A 12,965-nucleotide genomic window follows, 5' to 3' on the forward strand; every position below is an offset into this window, starting at 1 on the left:
AACAAGAAATAAATAGAGAGAAGACATGAATAATAAAAAAAGGAAAAGAACAAAAAATAAATATGGTGGGAGGGAAATAAAATATAAAGTCAGAGAGAAAGAGAGAACGCTGACGTGTGACTGGTCGAGAGGCTGTTACATCATCAATAACGAGCCAATTAGAAGGCAGGACCCTCCACTTCAAACCAACAGTTACATCATCGTCTTCACGTTGTGACCTCATCGTCATGATTACGGCAGACTTTTAACCTCCTATTCTCCGATATAAAAGAATAAAGAAAAACAAACGTTTGAATAAAGTTTTGTGTTGTCGTTGTCATGACGACTCAGACCGTTAAAAGGGTTTAAAAATGAGACAAAACAAGCTGAGCCTCTTTGTGTTCAGCAGCTGCTGCTGAATATTCATGAGGAGAGACGGGCTTTGATTGGCCGTCACAAAACAGCCCCGCCCCCCTTCATGCATCTCATGAATATTCATTTTAACGGTTGAAGCAGGTGTGCGAGAACAAAAACAGACTTAACGAGTTTAAATGAAACTAAACGTGAGAAGAAACGCATGAAGAGATAAATGATTAATATTATTATGTTCTTTATTGATCCTCTGAGTGGATGACAACGTTCTCCACATACAAACACAAACAGAACCATCATCATCATCGCCGTCGTCATGGTAACATTGAGACAGTCCGGTCAGCTCGGGTCAAACGGTCCACAGACACAGTCACTTCTGTGACGACCAATCAGAACCAACGAAGGTAAAAAAATAAAACGAAATACAACAGAGAAAAAAAACTGAATTTATGAGATTAAAGTCGTAAATTTACAAGAAAAAACTCACAAATTAACGTGAAAAAACATGAATGTAATGAAAGTATGGGGTTATAAATTTACAAGAAAAAAGATTAAAATCACATTTATACAAACAACCCAACTTTTTAAGCTTGGATCAGATCTGACTTTAGTATATTTTTATTATCTTAAATTTATTACTTTAATCTCATAAATTCAGTGTTTTCTCAGATTACAATGCCTCTAACAGGTTTTATAATTTAGTTATATTTTTACCTATAGTGGATATGAAGCCAGATTTCTCTGGACTAAACCAGAAAACTGCTGATATTAAAACATATTTCATTTTTGAGACCAAACTGGAGCTGCAGAAATTAAACTTCAGAAAAAAATTTTTTTTATCAGGATGAAAGAACTTTCCGTCTGGTTTCATGTTCAGGTCGTAGTTTGACGATGATCAGATGATATTTATGGAAATAAATGTAAAATATCCTGTTTCCTCTCAATATTTTCCTGCTTTTCTTTCTCATATATCGTTTTAAACTAAATACTTTTAGGTCTCTGGATCGAACAAAACTTCTGAAGAAGCCCCGTTTAGTTTTTAATGAAACTATTGATTAATTAAAAGATTTATCGGCAGATTAATGGATAATAAAAATAATCGTAAATATTCACCTGTTATAGATTCTTTAAACTTTATCTGCCTTTAATTTGACACTTTAAACCACAAACTGTAAAATAAACATCTGGAGGATGAAGAGAAACTGTGAAAAATACATTTTAATCAGCACTTTGTCTTTCAAACGATGAATTTATAGTTTCTGTTTGATAAAGGGATTTATCTGTTAACATGTGAAAACAAATAAATCCTCAGACAGGAAGTCACTAACAATAAAAAAATGAAACATCTCAAAAAGGAAATAAAAAACAAATGAAAGCCGGCAGCTTCTGTCGTCTAAAGAAATCACCGTTTAACATTCGAGCTCCCTGAAGATTCACTTCTGTCTCATGGTTTTATTATTAGAATATGTTTTCTGCTCTATTTCATCTCTTCACGCTTCTATTTACACGTTCAGGTTTATATTTACAGCAGCGATGAACTCCTCATCAGCAGCAGCTTCTGTCAGACCGACTTCTGAGCACCTTTGTGTCCAACAGTTCAGACGAGCAGATACAGAGAGAGGTTAAAGGGGCAAAACTACGGAAGCCCAGAGGGGCAAGTAAGAAAACAATGTTTATTATGACTACAGAACGGTGGGGAAAAAAGGCTGAAAACAATTTATGTTTTCTTCCAGGTGACTTTTAATTTCTAAGGTAAATAATTATAATAATGTGTCAGCAGGTTATTCAACATTAATGTGTTTTAATCTGCCGTTTGAGAAAACGGGAATCTTTTAGTCCAGAAACGGAGAAAACGTGGTGTTGATGTTCTTCAGCCTCTTGTGGCCAAAATGAGAATTACAACAACAAAGAGAAGTCTATCGTTTCTGATGGATTATTTCATTGTAGGCGATGTATTTATAATCAGATTAATCTGAATTTTGCATGTGAAGAATCGACTCAGTTTAGAAGCATCGATTCCACCAATGTTTGAAAAAATTTTTTGAATCTAACTTCACATTCACAAGAAACTGATCTGAGATCCGTTTGTTGTCAGTGTGAAGATTCTGCTTCGTTTAGTGTGCCTGGACCTGCTGGGGAGCTAACGCTAACAGCTAACGCTAGCAGCTAACAGCTATCTGTAGTTAGATCTGCAGTCTGTTCAATCGTGTTTATAATCTGCAGATATAATATTCTGTTGTAAAACTGACATCAGTTCTCTTCTGTTGAGTTTTGGGACAATGAAAAAAAAAAAAAAAAAAACGGAGCTGAAGGAGGAAGTTAATCTTCAGAGAAAATAACTAATCTTTGATTTGAGAAGGGAATTTACGAGTAAAAAAACAGAAAAGATTCAAGTTATTTCTTCTAAATGTCTTTTTTATTCTTGTAAATATATGACTTAATAATCCTAACAGTATATCCCATTTATACATTTACTTCTTAAATCTGAGAAATTCAGTTTTTTCTCTGAATATCAACAGCAAAAAGTTGCAATTACAGTCTAAAGATGAAAAGAACTGGAAAGAATTATAATTTTTTTAGATTTAACTAAATTCTGTGGACAAACCGTTCTATAATAATATAACTCAGTCAGATAAACGTCTCCTTTGACTCTGAAGAACATTTTTCACAGTTTTCTGATATTTAATCGACTTTAGTTGCAGATTAACCGAGCATGGCCTGTCTGTCTGTCTGCCTGCCTGCAATTAAACATCTAAAGTCAGTTTTTTTCAGGAAGCACCGGTTCAGCCGTGATGAGATGCTGAGAGCTGCATTCAAACTATATTTACACATCGATTCTCACAAACTTCCCTCCGACTGAAGATAAATCCCGTTTCTGTTTTTAATCTTTAAAATGACACAAACGAACCTTGTGTTTCCTGTCAGAACTAAACGAGCTGAAGGACAGAGAGAATGACCGGACGACAGAGAAACCGTAAACAAAAGAAAAACCTCCAACGCGTTCACGACGCTCAGAGTTCCTCTCCGTCCGACTCTGAGGAGTTAAATGCTTCTAAAGGGTTTGAACTCATCGGTCCGAAATGTTGTTGTTTTTACATTTCCAGGTTCAGCTTTGCTCAAAGACACGTTGGTGGGGATCGAACCTGCGACTGCAGAGTTACAGAACAGTCGACTTATGACACGTGGCCTCACTGCTACAGGGTCGAACACGAAGACGAGGAAACAGAAGAGAAAAGTTCCACCAGTGATGCTGTGGGTCACCTGACCCCCCCTCCTCTCTGGACCACGATGGGGTCTGACCCCCCCCCGTCACGCTCCTACAGAGACCAAAACAAACAAGAAATCAGACGTCGACAAAGAATAAACATTTAAATTATTAATATTTAAAGAACCTGAAGAGTTAAGAATCTCATAGTGAAGTAGAAAAGTACAATATGTACCTCTGAGATGTAGTACAGTAAAAAGTACAATACGTACCTCTGAGGTGTAGTACAGTAAAAAGTACAGTATGTACCTCTGAGATGTAGTACAGTAATACGTACCTCTGAGATGTAGTACAGTAAAAAGTACAATACATAACTGAGAAGTAGAAGTCTAGAGATCGTAGTAACAGGTGTGTTTTCTCACCTGTAGGTGTCGGTTCGGGGTGAGGCTGAGTCTGGGTGGAGGGGGAGGGGGTGAGGGTGGGCGGGGTCACTCTGAGGCGAAGTGCACCTCCGGAGGGGGGGCTTGACGGAGACGGGCTGGGAGGTGCGTCGGGGGCGATGGTTTGGGCTGCGCCTGCTGCTGCATGGTGTCGTAGTACGTCACTCCTCCGTAGGTCACCTGGGCCTGAGCCTGAGGGAGGGCGTTCAAATGAAACTTTATTATCCAGAGACAGACGCGCTCGTCTCACGTGACAGGCAAATGAGCGTGTACCTGTGGAGTCGGGTACATGGTCGGGTACGGGAAGGTCATGACCCCCGGCGGAGGGTAGAAAGGCGGCGGCAGCAGCTGCTGCGGTTGCCCCGGCGACAGAGAAACGGGCGGGCCTCCGTAGAGGGCGGGGTTAGCGATCGGGCCGCCTGATTGGTGGGGATGGAGACCTGAGGAGAAGATGAAGAGGTGAGTGAGAAAATAAAACAATAAACTTTAATGTTTTAAAAGTAGAGAGGGGAAACAGACTGACCCGGGTGGGGCATGTGCATCTCAGGCTGGACCAGCATGCCTTGCGGCGGGATGGGGGCGGGGCCATCTCCGTGGGCGTAGATTGGTCCTTGATACGACACTGAGAGACAGACGGGCTCATCAGAGATCATGACTCAAGTACTACACTTTGTTTTGAGGTACTTCTACTCGTAAACTTTTCTTTTTACTCTTTTTAATTCACAATAAATATTATCAGCTTTTATTATATGAACTCTTATAAATAAATAATGTTTTTAGCGTTAAGAGGAACTCCGACTACGTTTAAAAACACACGCTATTTATATATCATTATTATTATTTTTATCAAAAAGTTCTTTATACATCTTTTCTTGAAACAATTGCCTTAACTTCAATGTCATTATTTTCAGATTATCATCTTTCTGATGGTCCTTGAACACATCATGTTTGACGAACGGTTCAGTCAGAAAAAGCAACTTATGGAAGCGTACAATTGGGAAATTTCAGCAAAAACATATTCTACATGTTCTCATTTCAAATCTCACCACAAATAAACCGTTTTCTTTAACCAGATTCTTTAAAAAACATTAAATTCAGAGCTTGTCAGTGAAACTATGAAGAAATGATTGAATCATCTGAGACCAACAGTCATGTGACAAAAAAATCTGTAAAACTGTGACTGAATTCAGGCTGCTGAACAGGAGGCTGTAGAAATGTAAATTGTTCAATATCTTTGTCATGATTTATGTCGTTATAACGGTGTTATTGTGCACTAAAGACACGTTTGGGTTCTCTTTATTTTTAGTCCTAATTGTTCTGTTTCCATAGAGAACTTTATATTGAAGTGAAAATCAAAGAGAGAAAAATGTGACGGGAGCAAAAAAACACCCCCAAAAAGCTTTAGGTGCAGAGGGTTAATGATCTGAACATATTAAATATATAATATATAATATATATATATATAATATCAGCGGAGCAACCGTCACTCTACGTAAAAAACAAATCAAGGAACAAATCTATTCTATTCCATGAGGTCATTTATGTAACAGTGGTGGGCTCTACTGCCCTCTGCTGGTGAGGAGGAAGTACTGCAACAACTGAAGAAGTACTTTTCTGTGACGCTGCAGTTTATTTTATCATTTTAAAATATTATCACACTAAAATAACAGAAATTAAAGAGATGGTTTGAAAACATTGAAGTATTCTTTAGTACGTATCCATTCAGAGTACAGTAGATGGAGGTTGTGAGGTAGAATGACTTGATGACTTTGTGAATGGAGTCTGGTGTCTTTGAAGAGAGCACAGACGACATAAAGGGCTGTCTGACAGTAAAGAAGTATAAATATTGTTAATATAACCGATATTGATTCTGTTAGGGGTCCTACGTTGCTTTGCTCCATCTACTGTAGTGAAACACTGACTGTGGAGAAGAACCTCACTCATACTGGTATCCAGTAGTGTGTGTTCTGGTCTTACTGGGTTCGTAGTAGTGGCCCTCCATCACCCCGAGGTGCATCGGCGGCGGCGCCGGTTCCGGCACGGCTCTCTGGCGTTGAGACGAGTAGCGTTTGGCCCGATTGGAGCCGACGCCCATCTCCTCCATGTTGGAGAACTGAGGCGGGCTGCTGGGGATGTGCATGGTGGAGGGGAGGCCTGAGGACGGAAATATGGATCAATAATCAATATATCTATCATCTATTCTCTTCATGGTTGACTCTGTACAGCTCCTTTAACTGGAGAACAAATCATTTACATATTCTAATGTGAATTTCTTTGTGTTTATTGAGCGTTCGGCTCATAAATACAGAAGTAAAATCACTAAATATGAAAACTCAGTTGGAAATGAACCGTTTATTAAACACTAAACCTCTGGACGGATATATAATAGTGTTTGGAAACCAGACTTTGAATACTTTTTTCAAAATCATTTAAAATATGTCTTGGTGGCTAAAATCTTTTTTTGTGTTGTGATGAACTCAGATCACATATTCATTTTTGTCAGATGATGATGATGATGATGATGATGATGATGAAGAAACACTCACCTCTCATCTCAGACCTGAAGTAGGACGTTGGACTCGGGCTCCAGCTCTGTCCTGCCAGACTGAGTCGAGCCACGTCCTGGTCCAGCTCCGCCAGCGCCGCTCCTCCTCCTCCTCCTCCTCCTCCTCCCTGACTCGGCCCGTCTCCTGCTCCCGCCCAGCTCTTCCCCCCCACCCCGCTGGGGGTGGAGGGGGCGGCGTTCCCTGTGGTGGCGGCGGACTCCTCCACGGACGGCTGTTTGCTGCCGAGGTCGGCGGGTCGAGAGCGAGTCCTGCGAGCCAGAGAGTAAGATTTACGCTCCACCGGCCGCTCGGCGGGAGGAGAAGCCTCCCGATTGGTCGTCGCCGCCTGCGACTGCAGGGAGGGGTCAGAGCTGGAGGAGGAAGCGGCCAATCCCGACGCAGATCTGTCGGCGCCTCCCCTGTGGTCCTGCTGCTGTCGCCTTGGCGACACAGACTGGTACCCGCCCGGTTGTGACGATGTGAGCGGCGTCACGTTCTGGTCCGGTTCCCGAACGCCTCCTTTGTTGACGGTAATGTCCTCGATGAGCACGGAGGGGCCCCTCCCCCCGCCGCCACGCCCCGCCCTGATGACCACTCCCCGGTCCCCTGAGGGGTCGGACGGACCTTTAGGCCCGTGTCGTTCTCTGGGGTGCATCGGGGGTGCGTTTGATTCGTTATTCCTGTACTGGGGCGGGAGGTGCATCTGGTTGTGGTAGGACGTTCTGCTGCGGGGGGGAGGAGGTCTGGAGGGGTTGCTGCTACGCTGAGCGGAGGAGAGAGGGAGGGAGGAGGGGGACGTAGAGGGGGGCTGGCCGGATGAAGGAGGAGCTCCTCGGTTCAGACCTCCTCCTCCTCCACCACTCTGCCAGGACCGGACCGGTCTCTCTCCGTCTCTCCACCGTTTGTCTCTGATGGGAGACGTACTTTGTCTGCAGGGAGACAGAGACGTTCAGATTAACACACTGAACTCTACCTTTAGATTAAAGTGGCTTTAAAAACACGTTTTCTTTAAACAATCTCCAAAACGACGTTTATGAACGTTTGAAAACCATCATTATCGCCGGATTTTAATCTTTACGACGGTCCTTGAACACATCATGTGTGATAAACTGTTCCATCAGAAAAAGCAGCTAAAACAAAGCTCAGAATTGTGATATTTCATAAAAAAATGTTTTACACGTCTAAAACATGTAAATAAATAAAATGATTGAATTTTTTATGATTTAAGTCATTAAAGCACTGCTTTGGGATCAGAGGGTTAAAGGATCAACTGGAGACCAAAAGAAGAGAGAGATGGTGGTGCCTTCACTGACGGATCACCAGATTAACCCCCCCGCTCACCTCGGTCTGCGCTGCCGGTACGTCCTCTCTCCGGAGCCGCCTCCGTTCCTGATGTCGTAGCCGTAGATGGCGATGAGCTCCTCGCGGCTCTTCGGCGCCTGCTCCTCCTCACGGAACCGGTCGTGGTCCCAGCGACCCTCGTCCTTCCACAACTTCCTGTTTCGTCCTTTAGGTCTGAGGGGACGGAGACGGGGAGACGTCACAAAAGTGTCCTCTAGCTGATGAGCAGCAGTGAATACTGAAAACTATTCTATCTAAGACTATTTAAACTATTTACTCATTATATTTAAGAAATATTTAAATATATAATATTTCAATATTTTTTTCTTCTTTGTTTATAATTCTTGACTTTTGCATTACTTATATATATATTTTTTTACTTTACTATGTTTATTGTTATGCACCAAAACAAATCATTTTCTTGATCAAATCGATCGAGTTCCAGAGATTCACGTGACGTTAAATTAAAGGAAAAAATGAGAAAATTCTCACATTTGTTTTGTTTTTTTTAAATATATTTATGCTCCCCTCCCCTCTGGACCAAACCCAGCTCAAAGAATGCATTAAATAATAATAATATTAATATTAATAATAATGGAGACCCACCTCTCCTCCTCCTGGGCGTGTCCTCTGACGTCGTGCTCAAAGAACAGTCCTTTCCTCGGGATGTAGGCCGGGTTCTTCCTGTCCTCGTCATCGTCCAGCTTCTGGCCAGGTTTCCCCCACCTTCGTCTCAGGGTCGTCTGTCGACTCCTGTGTGTGTGTGTGTGTGTGTGTGTGTGTGTGTGTGTGTGTGTGTGTGTGTGTGGAGTGAGTGAGTGAGTGAGTGAGTGAGTGAGTGAGTGAGTGAGTGAGTGAGTGAGTGAGAGAGAGTCTCAGTTAGAGCAGGAAACCAGATGACGACGCCAGGAACACGTTCAGACTGTTTGGTTCAGACGACTGCAGCATTGTTTCACTAAAACCTCTGAACCCAAAACCATCTGGCCGGATGGAAAAGCAGGTTTTCTTTAAGCAACCTCCAAAACTACCCCGTTTATCACAGCCAATCATTTTTGTCAGATTTTCATCTTTACAACGGTCCTTGAACACATCATGTGTGACAAACGGTTACGTCAAAACGCAAACGAAGCTTCAAATTTTGATACTTCATAAAAACATTTAATTTTTCCCCAAATAAACTGTTTACTTTAACCAGATTCCATAAAAACATTAAATTCTGAGCTCCTCAGTGAAACTATGCAGACATGATTGATTCATCTGAGACCAACAGTCATGTGACAACAAATCAGTGAACCTTGGACTGAACTGCTGCCACCAGTTCATCAGAGGACACTGAGGAGCTCAACGAGTACTGCAGTAAAAGTCCTGCATTCAAAACATGACCTCAGTAAAAGTATGCGAGTATTACAAAGTAAATGCTCTAAAAACAAAGTATTTATTGTGCAGTACAATGTGTATTTTCTGTGTTTATTTAATAAATTATGATATTGTGTTTGTCTCACCTGTCCGTCTCCGCTCTGTCTCTCTCCGGACAGGTTCTCTTTCTCCTCCGCCTTGGTCTCCCCTTTACTGCGTCCTCCTTCCTCCCCTTCCTCCTCTGCCTCCTTCTCTCCATCTCCCTCCCCCTCTACCACCACCACCACCTCCTCCTCCTCCTCCTCCTCCTTCTGCTGCTGCTGCTGCTGCTCCTCCTCCTCCTGCTGCTGCTCCTCCTCCCCCTCCTCCTGCTGCTGCTGCTGCTGCTCCTCCTTCTGCTTCCCCTCCTCCTCTACCTTCGTTGGGCCGTCGGCTGCAGGCTGTTTGGGTTCGCTGGCTGCTGCTGGAGTTTCTTCATCGCTGAACTGTTCGGCCTCCTCCTCCTCCTCGGCTCCCTGAGGGAAGATGTGCTTTAACTCCTGGTCTCAACAGTGAAACACTAACGAGGAATGTTGTTATTCTGAAAACTTCACCTTTAACTGTTGCTTATTTAGAGGAGAACATCCGTTTGTTTCAGAGAAATACATTGAATTGGTCAGAGGTTCTGTGTTTATCACTCACGTTGAATTTCTCCTGTGTGGTTTTTGTGTGACTGTTTTATTTTATTCCTCTTTTTTTATAATAATAAAAACATATTTTCAGTCAGTATGTTTGTGCATAGTTTCCCAGACCATGTAGAACTGATGATAATATTTAACCTTGTTTACTTCCTTACTTCAGTCTGAGTGAATCCAAGATAACTGGATTTAAAACCCTGTTTTAACAAGAGTTCAGACCGGAGACACAGAAAACGGGTTTCAACATGATGATGTTAAACAATGGTTATAGCTGCTTTCTGAAATAAATAATACTTATTTTAATCCTCCTGTTCATTCAGCCCAACAGACGGATGTTAACGAGTCTTCTCACAGCGACAGAAGAGGAAACACTATGTCTTTAACTTTTCTCTGATATTGTGTTTTATTAAAGTTCTGTTGTTCAACGAGGCCGGATTCTGACTGATTCAAATAAATATAGCAAATATATATATATATCACAATATTAATGAGGACATATCTGATATTAATTATATCCTAATATAACATAACTCATCGTGTAAACACTTTAAAGTTTAAAACAACAACCTCTGATCAGAGCAGCATCATCATCATCATCATCATGTGACTGCTTCCTGTTTTCTGAAGGATGAACATCAGACTATTGATCCTTAATGGATACCAGTTAAACCAGTTCCATACAGCTGGTGTGTGTTTTACCTCTGAATGGGATCCGTTTTCTTCTGGATCAGCGCTGTCGTAGTCAGAGAGGACAGCTGGACAAACAGACAGACGCGTCAGTTGATTTATTTGACTTCCTCTCAGTTATTCAGATAACGAGCTGCACCAGTGTGTTTAGTTACTGTCCCAGTAACACACTAACTGGTGAGAGCTGCAGGTTGTGTGTTCGATGTTAACGTGTAGAGATAAATGTCTTACCTTCTCCGACGCCATCTTCACTCTCCTGAAGAGACAAAAACAAAGAGTGGCATGAAAGCACTGAACCAGCAGGAAGTAAACAACAACATCATCATCATCATCATCATCACTGTGATGAGTCTCAGAGGTCACATCCACTCGTTTCCTGCTGCTGGACATGAAGAGCTTCATAACACCGATTACAAACTTTGCTACAAGACTTTTGGAGATATGTAACTGAATACCTTTACTATGTCAGTTAGTACTTTAGTGTAATAGAGTATTTAACACGATAATGCTTTAGCTGTAGCAGCGTAGTTATACAGTGTGGTATTAGTACTTCTACTATAACAGAGTATTTATATAGTGTGGTATTAGTACTTCTACTATAACAGAGTATTTATATAGTGTGGTATTAGTACTTCTACTATAACAGAGTATTTATATAGTGTGGTATTAGTACTTCTACTATAACAGAGTATTTATATAGTGTGGTATTAGTACTTCTACTATAACAGAGTATTTATATAGTGTGGTATTAGTACTTCTACTATAACAGAGTAGTTATATAGTGTGGTATTAGTACTTCTACTATAACAGAGTAGTTATATAGTGTGGTATTAGTACTTCTACTATAACAGAGTAGTTATATAGTGTGGTATTAGTACTTCTACTATAACAGAGTAGTTATATAGTGTGGTATTAGTACTTCTACTATAACAGAGTATTTATATAGTGTGGTATTAGTACTTCTACTATAACAGAGTATTTATATAGTGTGGTATTAGTAATTGTACTGTAACTGAATATGTTAGTACTTTTGGTGTAATAAGAGTATTTGAAAGTGTGGTAGTAGTACATTAACTGAGACAGTCATTTTACAGTACAATACTAGTACTTCTAGTAGTAGTAGTAGTATTAGTACTTTCACTGTAGAAGCATATTTTTACAGGGTTGTATTAGTACTTTTACTCTAACAGAGTAATTTCTACTATGTGGTACCTGTACTGTAGCAGTACTTTAACAGAGTATTCTGACTATGTTATATAGTACTTCTATTGTAACAGAGTATTCATTCAGTGCTATGCTAGTACTCTGATTGTATCAGAGTACCTGTACTATGTGGTATTAGTACCTGTACTGTAGCTGTAGTAGTACTTTAACAGAGTATTCTGACTGTTAGTCAGTACCTTTACTGTAACAGAGTACTTATACAGTGCTATACTAGTACTCTGACTGTATCAGAGTACCTGTAGTGTGTGGTATTAGTACACACAGTACACAGTACACACACACAGTACAGACAGTACACAGTACAGACAGTACACACACAGTACAGACAGTACACACACAGTACAGACAGTACACAGTACACAGTACACACACACACACACACAGTACACACACACACACACACACACACACACACACACACACACAGTACACACACACGTCACTGTTAGCATTAGCATCAGTGCTAGCATTAGCATCAGTGCTAGCATTAGCATCACTGTTAGCATCAGTGCTAGCACTAGCATCAGTGCTAGCATTAGCATCAGTGCTAGCATTAGCCTCAGTGCTAGCACTAGCCTCAGTGCTCGCCGGTGGCTGTGTTTGTGGCTAAGCTAACTAGCTACTCACACACTCGGACTGCACGTCGGGCTTGGGCTCCACGCGGGCCGGCGCCTCCTCCGGCGGCTCGGGGTCGCGCAGGCGGCTCTTGGCGGGAGAGCCGGACCTCGGGGTGTCCGAGCCCGAGCCGGACTCGTCGTCGTCCTCGCTGTCCTGCGACGCGCGCCGCCTCCGTCGCCGCCGGTCCGCCATCTTAGGTCTGGAATGGTTGGAAGCCGGAAGCACGAAGGGGATTGTGGGTAGTCGAGTTCTTCTTCGCTGGTTTTTTGTTTTGTTTGTTTCGTCTCTGCTGCCACCTGCTGGACATTATTATGCTGCACCGTTTACTCACATGAAGAGGCTGCAGTCAAATACTGCTTCACTGCAGGAAAGGGTTATACAGTACTATATATATACTATATATAGTATATATATATACTATATATATATATATATATATATATACCATATATAGTATATATATACTATATATATATATATATATACTATATATATAGTATATATATATATATATATATAT

The 12,965-nt window shown here is 41.5% G+C and overlaps 1 protein-coding gene across 1 annotated transcript; it reads right to left on the reverse strand.

Moving 5' to 3' along the window:
- Positions 1–4,027: 4,027 nt before the first annotated feature.
- Positions 4,028–12,637, reverse strand: casc3 (casc3 exon junction complex subunit). The gene is given in 12 exon segments (XM_054606969.1): positions 4,028–4,188; positions 4,270–4,436; positions 4,520–4,618; positions 5,974–6,150; positions 6,543–7,471; positions 7,884–8,057; positions 8,490–8,606; positions 8,608–8,636; positions 9,386–9,754; positions 10,616–10,671; positions 10,835–10,859; positions 12,455–12,637. Coding segments are annotated over 12 exon segments (2,469 nt in total). The 3' UTR covers positions 4,028–4,044.
- Positions 12,638–12,965: the final 328 nt, after the last annotated feature.

Source organism: Anoplopoma fimbria, chromosome 11 (genome assembly GCF_027596085.1).
Source record: "Anoplopoma fimbria isolate UVic2021 breed Golden Eagle Sablefish chromosome 11, Afim_UVic_2022, whole genome shotgun sequence".
In the NCBI taxonomy this organism is placed as follows: Eukaryota; Metazoa; Chordata; class Actinopteri; order Perciformes; family Anoplopomatidae; genus Anoplopoma; species Anoplopoma fimbria.